The sequence below is a fragment of the Athene cunicularia genome (genome assembly GCF_003259725.1).
Source record: "Athene cunicularia isolate RWA chromosome 2 unlocalized genomic scaffold, athCun1 chr2_part1, whole genome shotgun sequence".
NCBI classification, from domain to species: Eukaryota; Metazoa; Chordata; class Aves; order Strigiformes; family Strigidae; genus Athene; species Athene cunicularia.
The window spans coordinates 34751550-34766022 of NW_020799095.1; the positions used below are offsets into that span (position 1 = coordinate 34751550).

The 14473-nt window shown below is 40.9% G+C and overlaps 1 protein-coding gene across 2 annotated transcripts in view; it reads left to right on the forward strand.

Moving 5' to 3' along the window:
* GPR158 (G protein-coupled receptor 158) overlaps positions 1-14473 on the forward strand; it is a 206231-nt gene that overhangs the window by 148108 nt on the left and 43650 nt on the right. For both annotated transcript variants that reach the window (XM_026842789.1, XM_026842788.1), the window contains exon 6: positions 899-1008. In XM_026842789.1, coding sequence (XP_026698590.1) covers positions 899-1008 — 110 coding nt within the window. The remainder of the gene's footprint in view (positions 1-898; positions 1009-14473) is intronic.

Below are 14473 nucleotides of genomic sequence, written 5' to 3' on the forward strand. Positions count from 1 at the left end.
ATATGGGATTATCCCTCAGGACACCTGGGGACAAGGTCTGTTGGAAGAAGAGGAAATGGGCTCCTGGTTTGGATCATGACTGAGTCTACCATTTGAGCAGCCCTGTTTTAGATAAGGGTGGCATTTTACTTGGTAATGATGCTTTTATATGCACTATACCTGCAGAAGTAGCTTTATGTTACTGTTTATTGAGTGCTGTCTTCATGCATGGTACTTGGTAGATAGAGCAAAAGGCAAATAGTACCTTTCTGTTGTGATTAGAGAAATCCATAAGTGAACAAAAAGGTTATTTTCATTAAGAAAGTGGTGATACATAGGGAAATTTGGTGTAGCGTAGGGAAAATACATGGGGAAGAATAAGAAAGAGTCAGATATGACATCAAGATTTTTGAGTTTTGGACAGAGTGAGGCTAGTGCAATCATTTTTAGTGTGGCAGAATAGTTGGCAGAGAAAAATGAGCAGCTATCATTTTGCTAGGTTTATTAGAAGAAGTGACTTTCAAGTGTAACCTAGTAAATACAATCCATCAAACCAGAATTAGGCCAGCTGTGTATTACTGGAATAGCTCAAGGAAAATGTCCTTGTCTGTTCTATCCTCTTCTTTGGGTACATGTTTTCACTCGGTTAAGAAAAGTCAGTGGAATTGCATTTAAAAGTGTTGTCACTTCACAGTCTGTCAGAGGGCTTTTGCCAGCTTCCTTCAAAAGGAGTTGGTGCCTAGAACTGTGCCAGCTGGTTGATCTGATCATCCCGTCACTTTACTAGAAAATCTAAATATACAGCAGTACAAGCTGAAATATGTCTGCTGTCCTGTTTTGCAACTATTCTGCATTTGAATGAAGAACTACTTTCACATTAAAGCAGTACTGAAGCTCTCTCTATCTTTCTGTTCTATAGGTTGTCATTTTGTATTTTGAGCCAAGTGTATTTCGCTGTATTCTCCTAAGATGGGTTCGTCTTCTGGGCTTTGCTACTGTTTATGGAACTGTGACGCTCAAGCTGCACAGGTATTTCACATATTATTAATTTCCATCTCTGTGGGAGTATGTGCAATCTGTGTGGGTACTTAGATGGAAGAGCTGCAAATATTATCCTAAATAAGCGCCGTTTCTGATTTTTAAAACCACTGTGTATTTCTCCTCACTATTCCTGCTCAAATTATATGCAACTAATCCCAGTAAAGAACTATGAATGCAGACAGGACTTGATGAAAATTATATACATTAGCTGTAAAATTGTGCAAGAACCCTTTTTCACAGAAAGTGAATATATTTTCCTTATAGAGTGAGCAAAAGGGTTCAAGAGTTTCCCTGTGAGTGTGCATAGAGAGATGCTTACTAAGTTTTTAGGTACAGCAATGGTAGGTAAAACAATACACTATGGCATATATATTTACTGTTTTCGTACGGCTCATAAGTCAAGGGCTGCTTTCTTCAGTCAGTCACAGCAGACAGGCCACATGCTCACCAGTATCAGTGCTTGCCAGCAAAAATGCATGGGAAATGCTATGTTACACAGGGTTGGCAGTGCGTTCACACGCAATTCAGAGATTAAGATTCAGAGACCTAACTTCAAATCCCGCTTCTGCACTCCCCTTAAATTGAAGTGTTTTCTGGGTATGCTAAATAAAATCCTAATGCTTTTTCCTCTTTAAACTTTAGTGAAAAACATTACTGATACATTCTATAAGTATTGTTATTGAAGCAAAGAGATACGCAGTATGTGTATGTTGGACATCTTGGATGAAGTAGGCTTGCTCATCCTGTTGTCTTAGTTTCATTACTGTGTTGGCATGTTAGAGGAGGTTTGATATTATGCTTGTAAACTGAATGAGGACTGAGAATATCTTGTGTTTCTTGTTGCTTTATTGGCTTGCCACATTTCAGGTGGAAAACCCTGCTTTCCAACTGATACAGACTCTTTTTGCAGCTCCTTTTTATTTGTGTCACTGGTTAGAAGTGTACACTTTGGCAGGTAAACTCTGGCTGTATAATGCTATGTCTGGCTACATTTTAGCATTGAAATTAATCCAGAAAATCCCACACCCTCATGGTATTTTCTGGGATGAACAATTTCTGATGCAAAAAGAATAACAACTAGAGCACTATAGAAAAGATTTAACAGAACTGGTGACTTTGCTTGCATGGTTTGTTCTCTGTAGCTCAGATATAGAGAGAAACAGTCTGAGACTGTGGAAGGCTTACCCTGTCATTGCACTTCTGATACCCTAACAGGTTGTTTATACGATTTTACATGATGCAAGGGAGCAACTGACAGGGCAGTTATCTTCCGTTTATATGAAGTGAGGACATGCTGCAAAACTGGGTAGAAAATCTTGCACTTGTGCTTTGTTCATTGAGCTGTTTGGTGTTACTTGGCATCTGTGATGACAGGGTCAGCAAATGGGACAAAGATTGGATAAGAAACCAATAATAAACTATATCCTCATCCTTGATCAGCACAAAACAATGAACGCTAGCAGCAGACTGGATTGTATCAACAGAACAGCAGCCAGAGGTTGATGGAAGTGATTATTCTCCTTTACTTGGCATGCCTCAGTTCATATCTGCAGTGCTGTGTCCAGCCTTGGACTCTCTCAAAACATCAGTGAACTTGAGTTAGTTCAGTGAAAGGCCATCAAGATGGTCAGGGCTTGGAGCACTTGCCCTGGAAAAAGAGGTTGAGGGAACAGGGCTTGTCCAGCTCGGAGAAGAGATTGCACTGGAGGGACCTAACAGCAGCTATCTGACACCTACAAGGAGGTTACTGAGAAGATGAAGCCATGTTCTTTACAGCAATGTCTATTGGAAGAACAAAAGACAATGACAAATTGAGGTGGGAGATTTCAACTTTATACAATATAAATTAGCATCAGGGTCAGTGTTATACAGGAAAACATTTTCACTATCAGGGTAATTAAGCAGTGCAGCTGGTTGCCCATGAGGTTGTGAATTTCCATACTTCGAGGTTTTCAAGACCCAACTGGATAAAGATCTAAGCAACCTGGTCTGGATTCAGTGTTAAGCCTGCTGTGAGCACCAGATGACTCATTCCAACATGAATAATTTTATATTTCTGTGTGAAACATGAAGACAACAAAAACCTACTTAGTATATTAATCTAAAATTACTTTCTCTAGGAATCTCTCTTTGTTTTCCACCCAGGTATCCTGACCACTTATTCCCTACATTCATGATATTGTGGTCTTTTTTTAGTACAGAATATTTCAGTCAGGAAGTGTTCCTTGAAAAAGACTGAGTGAAGTTAGATATATGTTTTATGATATACATTCGCAACAGTTATGCTAATTAGGAATAATATGATGCTAATAGAAAGTTGGTAGAAAATTTTGGCAGATCTAATTTAATCCACAGTCACTGCAGGATTGAAGAATGGCTTACTGCAGACATCACAAATACTCATGACAAGCACTGGTTCCCTCCTGCAGGTAGCCTGTGTCTTGCCTGAGGGAAGAACTGATTGCTAGCAAGGAACTTGTGATTTTTCTAAGTTTAATGGAAAAAGCAACATTGTGTAGAAGCAGCTATTAATAATAACCAGGAAGTCTGGTTTCTAAATAAATGAGGTGCTTTGAGTAGCACTGGAGCATGAAGGTTATCCAAAACCAGGTAGGAGGCACTGGAAACACTTGTTTTCTTTGTGGCTTTTTTTTTCCTGTGGCTTCCTACTTCCCAAGGAGGTCTTTGAGGTTTTGCTAAGGTCAAGCATCAAGGAGAAATCATAAAAGTAGCCAAAAACAGATGCTTAAGGAAGAGTAAAAGAACAGGGAAGTCATGTACTGATTCATTCTTTGAACATCCGTCACAGTCAATTTCTACAGTGCCTCATCTTAAATTGCCTTTTTCTCATTAATTGTGCATTTTTCAAATAATGAGCTGATGTTTATGGGGGTGGAAGAATGGGGGTAAGGAAATGAGTTTAATTTAAGAAATCTAGTTGTGAACATAAAACTCAACACTTTCCTCAACAATGAATTCTTCTGTGTTGCGTTTGCATGGCAGAGTTTTGATAGCAGTGGGATTACAGGGATGGCTTCTGTAAGAAGCTGCTAGAAGGTTCCCTTGTGTCCAATAGAGCCAATGCCAACCAAGATGGACCTGCTTCTAGCCAAGGCCAAGGCCACCAGTGACAGTAATAGCGCCTCTGGGATAACATATTTAAGAAGGGGAAAAAAACCTTGTGCAACAGGAAACTTCAGCAGGAGAGAGGAGTGAGAATGTGGGAGAGAAGCAACTCTGCAGACAGTGCAGGTCAGTGCAGAAGGAGGGGGAGGAGGTGCTCCAGGCACTGGATCAGAGATTCCCCTGCAGCCCGTGGTGCAGCCCATGGTGAGGCAGGCTGGGCCCTGCAGCACATGGAGGGTAACGGCGGAGCAGAGATCCACCTGCAGCCCATGGAGGAACCCAGGCTGGAGCAGGTGGATACACAAAGGAAGCTGTGACCCTGTAGGAAGCCCGTGCTGGAGCAGGCTCCTAGCATGACTGTGGACCCGTGGAGAGAGAGAAGCCCACTCTGGAGCAGGTTAGCTGGCAGCACTTGTGACCCTGTGGGGGACCCACGCTGGAGCAGCCTGTTCCTGAAGGACTGTACCTGTGAAAGTGACCCACGCTGGAGCAGTTCGTGAAGGACTGCAGCCCATGGGAAGGACTCAAGTTGAAGTTGTTTGCGGAGAGCTGTCTCCCATGGGAAGGACCCCATGCTGGAGCAGGGGAAGAGTGTGAGGAGTCCTCCCCTGAGGAGGAAGGAGCAGCAGAGACAACCGGTGATAATCTGACTGCAATCCCCATTTCCTGTGTCACTGAGGAGGGGAGAAGATAAAGAATTTAGAAGTAAAGTTGAGTGTGGGAAGAAAGAAGGGGTGGGGGGAAGGATTTTTTTGAGATTTGGTTTTATTTCTTATTATCCTACTGTGATTTGACTGGTAATACATTAAACTAATGTCCCCAAGTCAATTCTGTTTTGTCCGTGGCAGTAATTGCTGAGTGATCTCTCCCTGTCCGTATCCTGACCCATGAGCTTTTTGTTATATTTCCTCCACTGTCCATCTGAGGAGGGGAGTGATAGAGCAGCTTTGGTGGGTACCTGGTGTCAAGCCAGGGTCAACCACCACATCTTCAAAATAATTCTCTCAAGAACTAATGATGTTTCAAATTTAACCTTTTGTGTTTAAAAGAGCCGCTTATGTTGCATCTTTCAGTATATTTCTGTGACTGAAGATTCTCTGTGTCCTTTTTCAAGCCCTGTATTTTATGAACAGGTTATCTCATTATTTTTAGTATATTGTGAACCTCTACCATCTTGGTGTCAGGATTAATACAGAATCCTTAATTCTGGATTAAAGCATAAGAATGGAAGAAAGCCATAGGTACATACATACAGACATGCGTATATGTGTGTGTATATATACGTAGGATAACTTATAGACATTTTAGGAGAATGAAAGCCAGGAAAGGGGTCTCTAGTTTATGGGAGCCTCCATTTCTTATACTACTAAGAGAAAAAGAGGAGAGTGGGAAAGTGAGGAGAGTGAGAAGGTATGGAGAAGGTTGTGTTACAGGTATGGAAAACAAGACAGTGATATACAACGGCTTTTTTTTAAGTAGTGTTGGTGGGATGGGCATGTTGTAGTGGGACAAGAAGATGTTAACACTATGAGGCAATTCTGCACTTCGTCTAAACGCTGTGCTAACATTACATTGCTGTGTCTTGCCATTTGGTACATTTGGAGCAAGTAGTGTCCCTTCCTACAGATCTATGTAGGTGATAAAGGAAAGAGAGAGAAGATCAGTGTGAGTAGTGTGCTGTGCAGTGTGGTGTGGCATGGTTCCCTATCTTACAGGACCTTGTGCTAGCAGAGAAACCAAAGATGATGTCAGTTTGCTTCTTGAAGCACTTAGATGCACTGATGTTCATAATGTGAAAGAGGAAAACATGGCATAGCGTCCTCTTGTAGCTAGGGGGGGAGAAAGAAAATACAGATGATCCCATCTAGAAGTGGCTGGTGGGAACGTGGTGCAGAAAGGGGCAGAAGGTACCTTGGCAGCTGAAGCCTGTATGGCTGGATGGTCCCTAGGCCCATATTTCACAGCTCATAGTACCAATAGATGATAGTCCCATGGTGCCAATACACCATTGTCCAATATTTCCATGAAAAGGGGCACCAGTGATGAAGCACTGCAGAGAGAAGTTTGTCTCAGAGTAGTGGTTACTGTATAACCTCAGTTTAGGTAGTCAAGGAGGGCGAGATGGGCATCAGCCAGTAGAGGTAAGCTACCCTTTGTTTTTAAAATGAATCACGCCATTGTGCTGTAAGAGTCAGTCAGAAAATCAGCATTGTCTTAACATTGTCAACAGGGACATGGACAGTGAGGTACCCAACAACGGTCTGCTTGGAGTGCAGTTGCCGATCCCAAGAGTGGAATGCGGTGCCAAGGCTCCTGAATACAGAACCGTGGCACAGCGAGTGCTGTGCTGTTCTCCCGAGTACTGACCCATGTGGTGCAGGGCAGTGCTGGGCTGTTCATGCCTGAGCCGTGCAGTACAGAGAGTGCTGTGCTATTGTTCAGGACCTGGGCCTAGCCAGAGCTGTTAAGAGATAATCACATAGCCACTGTCAAAAGAGATGGATCGCAACTGTTGCCATAACGTCAGTGAAGAAATCATGAACCTTAGACAAACTTTGCTTCATTATAATACCAAAACACACCTCCTGCTTGAAGGCTGCCTGCCTCCAAGACTGACCACACCTGGGACACTCCCTGCTGCGCATGCGCGATGGCATCGCTTGAGAAGGGCAGAGATAAGACAACTGAATTCTGAGAAAGGCGGAGACCCCTGAGGCAGAGGTGGAGCAAGGTGTGTTACTCAGCATAAAAAGATGACTTCTGGACAACAAAAATGGGAAGCTTCCCCACCAAGGACCACGGTGATCAAAGATGCAGCATCAGCTGGACCCGGGACCATTAGGACGTTGTGCGATCAGTGGTAGTAGCTATAAACTCTCTTCTTTCTCTCTCTAAACTAACTTTACTTTTCTCCTTTCTTTCACCCATGTCTTAACTATCGCGTGCCGCTTCACAGGCAACACAGTAAAGTTTCACTGTTTGATTACTGCCATCCCCTTTGGTGTTGGTCACCTTAATTTTGCACTTTCGAGATCGTAGCAAACGAACCATCACGAGTCCACCGAGTGGATCGTGACGTGATCATTTTGGTTGAACACTCCAGAAAAGTAGGAGATTTAGTTTCTATCAAATTACTTGCTTTTCTCTTATGGAAGACAAGTGTGAAGTGGCTTCAGGGAAATGCATTCACTATTGGATTTTTCCACTGGATGTGGTCTGTAGTGTTAGCCCATGTGAAACAAAAGGAGGAAAACTTGTTTTAGAGACAAATGTTGCTGTTGAAGAAATACAGTGTCCTGAACTCTGGTCTTGTACTGCCTTGTGGAATTGTTTGGGTTTTTACTGTTTTGTCTGTTCTGGCAGGACTAAGTGTTTTGAGTCTGCTTGCAAGGTAGGAAAAGGGGTGGTTTAGTCAAGCTATAGAGATGATTACACTGTAGGGGCTTCTTATAAGCATTCTGATCATTTGTCTCTCTTCCCTGGAAGCAGCATATTTTAACACTGAGAAGTTTGATCTTTGTTATATTTATGAAGCTCTGTTCATTTGTAAATCCAGTTCCTGTGAACTTATGGTAAATGCTTAGAGGCAGCTATTTCTGTTTATTATATTCCCACAAAATAAATCTCAGCATCAGCTACAAGAAAGCCAAGTGACCTGTCACTGTGAACTCCCCTCTAAAGACCAACCATCCCAAGACAAACTTGCTGTGAACGGTATGGGTGTATGTTATAGGATCTATTCCATGGTTCTTTGTGCTGAAACTTGTTAGAAATCTCACTCAGGCCCTTGAAGGAGAATTGGTCTGCCTCTCCTTCTGAGGGATTTGTGGAACTGTTTACAAGTGAGTGATTTCTCCTCCTCTTCTCCTGAAAGGAGGCAGGCTGCAACTTGAGTTAGAATGAGCCCCAAGACTCATGAACTTTAAAGTACTTCTGTCTTGGGTGAGATGGCCTTTTGTAGGAATTGGATTTGATTTAACAGATAGAACAGATAAAAATTCGCTTTAGTTTTGTGCAGTTACATAACAAAGATGTAATATCATGTCTTATTATTAACTTTAATTCCTAATAATGCAAACAAAGCTCAGTGACACCATGTTTCTGTATTTTCCGTGCAACCTCATGGAAGGAGGTTCAGTGTGCAGTTTCCCTGGTCTCTGACTGCATTGTCTTAAGCAGGAGAAGGGAAGGTGTATGTGGTCAGACATGAAGCTGCCATCAGCAAAGCAGTAATTGCTGTGACTAGCACACAAGTCTCCCTGGAGAAAGGGAGGTGAAGACATGAAGATGTTTTTCTGGAGAGGAGAGAGGCACCCGGTCTGAAGCCTTGGCTGAACATTGTTGCCTGAGCACTGCTTGTTATCATTCTGGCTTCAGGAAGAAGGGCAGCTGGACTTTTGAAAATAAACATCCTGCACTGAGAAGATACTTGTTTTGTACTGCCAGTTTCTTTTCTACAAGGAAAATTAACTCAAGAAGGTTCCAGAATTTGCTAGTTCTTGGCAGAGAAGGGCTCTCAGCCATATACATTTTGCTGGGGGCTGCTGAAGCTCCATGCCTCTGATGCAGCTGTAGCTCCCTGTTCTGCCTCTTCTCTTCAATTTGTGTTCATGCAAGAGCTCCATGATGCTGCTTTGAATATCAGAGCCAGCAGCAGTGAAGAAACCGTAAGGATTAAAAAAGAGCCTTCCAGCATTGCTGTCACCTCACTATCATCAACTTCATTTTCTTGTAATGATAACTCAGATGAATTGGAGGTACCTAGTTTTGGCTAAAAGAGACATGGGGAAAAAATAAAGTCATCAGGTACTGTTTGTGTTTATTATGAACTTAAGAAAAAGTAAATCTTCCATGAGAGCAGGGCATTCCTGTCCTCTTCCACTGCTTTTTCCACATGTAGCACATTTACCCATCTTTGTTTAAACAAGAAGGAAAGTAGTACATGGAAAATGTATGTGGATTCTTGTGTCATTATTTGAAGCTCACATCACTGCTGCATCTTTTTTATGAGAGTTCAAAAACAGCAGTGAGGAAGAGGTTGTGAAACCAAGTCCTACAAAACTTTGTGAAAAACAGTGTTGGAGCAGAAAACAGACCTTATGAATGTTTCTGAAGAGTGAAGGCTGAAACTCATAGCATCAGCAGGTCTCTCACTGCCTGATGTGCCCTGGGCAGTCAGTAGACATGTGCTGTCAGCTGCTCCCATGTGGTGCCCCGTGCCCAGCTGCTGGAGGAAATGGCAGAGAAATGGGGGCTTTAAGGACTGTGGTCAGAGTGAAAGGCTGGGAGATAAAGTTTAGAGAGGGAGATGGACTTGCAGTAAAAGTGTGTGCACATATAAGAGGAGTTCATAAGGAACGAAGTTTCACTGATTAGACTGGTCGTGGAAAAATCTGTTTTCTTGTTAGCATGTCTTAACCAAATTAACTCATTTTCTGAGTATAATTCATTTTTCTTGCCTGCTGCAAACCTTTGCTAGTTTATTTATTTATTTTTATGGTATACAAAAAACCAGGGCTTTAGACAACTTAGAGAGTTTAGTGAATTCCGTATAGCATTCCTGCATGATGCGCATTCAAGATGAAATTCTCATTTTCAAAGTTCTTCTAGGTTAAATAAGAGTCAAATTCTGTTTTATTGTGGCTTTTTTCCCAATAAAGTCTGCATTATTAAAATCATATTTAGCTCTTTTGTGTCCCTGCCATTCTCAAGCAATAACTAGCCATAACTAGACAGCATAATGGTTCTGTTTCATATTTCTGAATAAAATATCTACTTTCATATGTATAAACTAATAAAATGTAGCACAACCACTATAAAGACACTCAGTGCAGAATTAATCTTGGTGGAGTACAGTGTAGAAGTGGGACTAATAAACATTATATTTAAGCAAAAAAATCAGAGGCATATAAAATACATAAGATTGTTATAGCACTGTGATCCTGATAATATTCTCATCCATAATTCGATTAATATTTAATTTATATAAAATATTGTAGATAGAGCTGTACAGTTCCATGGGCTGCTTTTTGTAATCACCTTAATATAGCACACATTCTGCTTTATCATAGTAGACTGAGTTTGGCTAGGAAAGTTCAAATCTGGTGGTTTAATATTAAATTATACTGCTATTATTAGAAAAAAAAAAAACAACAGGGGATTGGAAGTCCCTCTGCAATGATCCACGGGAATCATAAGACCTGTCAGATGTCTTGATGGCATGCAAGAACACCATGGCAGATAATGGGAGAAAGGACGGATTTTGCACATCAGATTACATGATAGCAGAAGGGCTTTGGAACTGGAGCTGGAACCCATTTTCTCAGGGACTTTATTCAAGTCCAGGACCCCCTCAGGTGGCAGAAGTTTGTGCTGTGGTGCAGTACAGCAGAATCTTTCTTCCAGGTAGGCATGCATTTGTGATACAAGTAATGCAGCTCTACAGACTGTTTTTTCTCTTGTTACATAGGAAGGAAAGAACTGATCCGTGGAATAAGGTATTTGATGCGCAGCTGTCTGATGGGTAGGATTATGGCACGAAAGAGAAACAAGGCATTGCACTGCAATACATGAGTTATAGGCTATTTGTGGAGGAGTGTGAACAGGGATTTAAGTGTGTGACTCACACTCCATGCACAGGAGCTGATCACAGTTAAGTGGAGGCATAGATCTGCAGATCACAGAGGCTGATTGTCAGTGAAAAATCATGACTGGAGGAGAGGCTTCTGGTGGGCTACTGTGAAGGATCAGGAGTAAGCCTGATACTATTAGCATTTGCGGTTGCAATGAAGAACCAAGCACAAAATGATTACTCATAACATTTGTGGATAACACAAAACTTGGTCAAATGGTAAATTTTGTTTTAGAAGGGACAGTAATGAAAAGTAATGTTTATTGCTTGATAACTTGCGCTTGGTTAAAGTTACACTTGAATACTGCCAAAAGGCAAACTATAGTTAGGGACTAGTTAAAAGATGCAAAATTGAGGAGGAGTTTTAAAGTTTAGAGAATTGATTGTGCATCAGGAGGTGGCATCTTTGAGACTCATTCAAATGCATTATGTCCTGTTCTTGAGATGCATTTTTAAAGGAGGTGTGCAATAGATGGATTTGATTCAGAAAGTGTTTGAGGACTGGGAAAAAAGTGCTTGATACTGTGAAATCTAGTCTGTTTTTTAGATAAGCAAGAAGACTGGGATATGACTTCTTGTGTGGTATATAAACAAGCAGGGAGAGGAACAGTAGTCACAAATGGCTGTGGACTGAGGTTTAATAAGATCTGGTAGCTGAAAGCCAAAGCCAGAGAAATTCAAATGAGCAATCTGGCACAAATTCTTCTCAGAAGGGTGCTTAGCTATTGAAAAACCTAACAAGAGAAATAAGGAATTTTTTGTGCTGCTTTCAGATCAAGTCTGAATCCCTTCTTGGAAGATATTCTATAGTTAAATACAACTACAAATTACAGGAGTTTCTATAGAAAAATGTAACAGTCTGTGTTATACAACTGATTAAGCTATATAATTTAGTGGTTAGTCCTATATTTGGCCTCTATTTTACGAACATGCAATAGAAATGATAGCACTCATGTTAGTGTATGAGTCTATTGAGAAAGTAAGCGTATTTATAAACTGAAATGACATATTTATAGTCGTACTGTTTAATGGGATACATCAGCTGCTTTGAAATTAGTCCTGATCACTTACCCTCATGCAGATCTTTAGTAATGGGAAAACTGGTGCCTGGATCAAATATTCTCAGATATTAGTTGCTCTTTTCTGGATTATTGTGAAGGCCAGAAATTGCCATTATGTTATTGAAAAATTGAGTCTTTGTCTGACCAGTGGTAACCAACCAGTGGTAACCAACCACTGGTGGCATAAAATGCTGTGTTGTCATGGTATGACATAGACAGGGGTAAATCTTGTCAGCATTGAACCAGTTTGGACATTGGTGAGTTATCCTCATATATACTCTTCTGAAAGATGTCCAAGGTGCTCTAAGAAATTTAGATGCAATGTATTAGATCTGTGATCTGAACTCAAAAGGCCAAGACAACACTGCCTTGGCTGCTTGAAGTTCAAGAATACATAGATGGCAGGTCCTTAAGAAAGCTTCAAGTATGTATTAATTCAGTTGCAAGTATTAAGCTATTCCTTTTAGAGCTAATCAGTAATATTTTCAGTTTAAACTTGCCACAAATAATTGCGTTAAAAATTAAAACTCTTTTGATATTACAGAGTATTACAGTGCAATGCACTGGCAGGTTTTACATGCAGCTAAGTTTTCAATTTTCTTGACTTGAGTCCTTACCTCTTCCACATGCACAATGTGGGCCTCTCTACATAATTGCAGTTAGTTGTATATGGTTCAAGCTGGAGCCTCTCTTTCTGGACAAATCTAAAAATTCTAGCAGTTAATACTCAGCATAAAATTTTGAGCCCCCTTTTCAAATGTGTGAATTAAGTTAGCTAACAGCACTAACTCTAGGGCCTCTGGGTCTGTTCCTAGCCATCACCACCATTATGCTCTAGCAGTTCATAGCAGTGCAGTCACCCTGATGGAGCTGTGTTCTGCACTTGGTCTCTGCAAACAGCAGCATCTGTTATTTTTCTGAGATCTTGAGCAAAACAACCTCTCCCCCCCATGCTGGAATTTCATGGAGATGCCACCTGTTCCTCCCAAGTATGCCTAGGGAAGTTTACAACTTTGTGTGAGTGCAGGACTGCTGGTGGTGAAGCTCCTGCTGTTGTCAGCCTCTGCCTCAAGCATTGGCTTGAAAAGTTGCTGGAAAGTGGAAGCCACTCGTGACCACAAATCTTCCTAAGATTTTTGTTTTTCCTTGCCTCTCTTTTTATATATCCATTAAGTCCCTCTGACTCTGGCATCAGTTTTCACCAGTTCAGGTGTTCTTGTTTTCAGCTTCCTAGTCTAAAAAATGTCAGGCAGCGGCAACCAGGGATTCATTGCTGCTGCCACCTTGTTGCTTTATGTGGACTAGGGTCTTTCTCTGATACGTTTTTCAGAATTACTTTGACATAATTTTCCACTGTTCAGTTGTGAATGATGCAAATTGGCATTACATGTCTGAAATCATACTTCAGTTCAGACTACATAAATTTATTGCCTCTGAACAAGGGCCAATGTCAGAAGGCAGTTTCACCAGGACTAGTAAAAAGAGAATTCATTTGTATAAGCATGGAATTGTTTGGTACTATTGTCTCACTGAAATAATGCTAAAAATCCACGAACTGTTTATTTCCAGATGTTGCAATAAAGTTCACGTGTATATTTTTGCAGATTTCTGTTCTTCTTCTTGACTTGTCTTTCTAGTTTTGGCATGTGACAACCTTTTAGAACTTTTTTCATGCTACTGTTCATATTTGTTTTATAAATTCGTTTATTGAACTTTATATTTGAAAATATTGTTTCTTAAAGTGTGTATTTTTTAGCTCTTCTGTGGTTTCCTTCAGTCCTTAAATGAACATCATATATTCCTTCTGGCATATGTCTCTAGCACCTCAGAAATCACTCACTTGTTGGCTTTGACCAAAATTCCATATTCCATTGAGAGCCTTGAAACTGATAAAAGGCTGGAATTACACTGTCCCAGCCATCCCTTAGTAACAGCCTTAATTACTTTATGCAGGATCTTTCCTCGGCAGTAAGTCTGTCTTCTATCTTAGACTGGACAGGCTTTTTTTCTTTTAAATCAGATTAACATAATCCAGCTCTGGACTTTGCTCCTCTGCATTTTTTCAAATGCTTTGGAGAATGTGGCTGCAATGACCAAATCTCTTCCAAGTTTTTATTCAATTTGCAAGTCATACTTTGCTAGTTGAGAAAATAGCCTCTCTATTACTCTGGGAACCTTGTAGGTAGTGACTGTCTAACTCTTTTTAGAAGTAGCAATTAATGGCTTCTGCTGAGTATCAGCTAGCATTGGCGTCTAATGAATAAAAACTTACTATACCTGTGAAAAAGAGACATTGACTGTTTTACCATTTGAATGTATAAAATGCAGGGTTTTGCAAGGACATACATTATGCAATGTTCAGTTTTGTCTGTGGCTGTCTTTTGTAAGGAAATTTTGTCAGTGTCCCTTCTCAGAAATACTGGCTGGCGCTCAGTTCAATTTGTTTACTTCCTCTGATGATATGTCAGGGCTGGAAGCCCCATGAACAAACTTGTACTGTTTTTCACATTCATCATTGGGATTTGTACTCGCATCCACTGCACAGCTGCATCATCGGGATCAATGATAGGGGCAAGACACAAAATCCCTGTTGACCATTTTATGTGTTTTCGTATCCTTTTCTTATTTGGGGGGG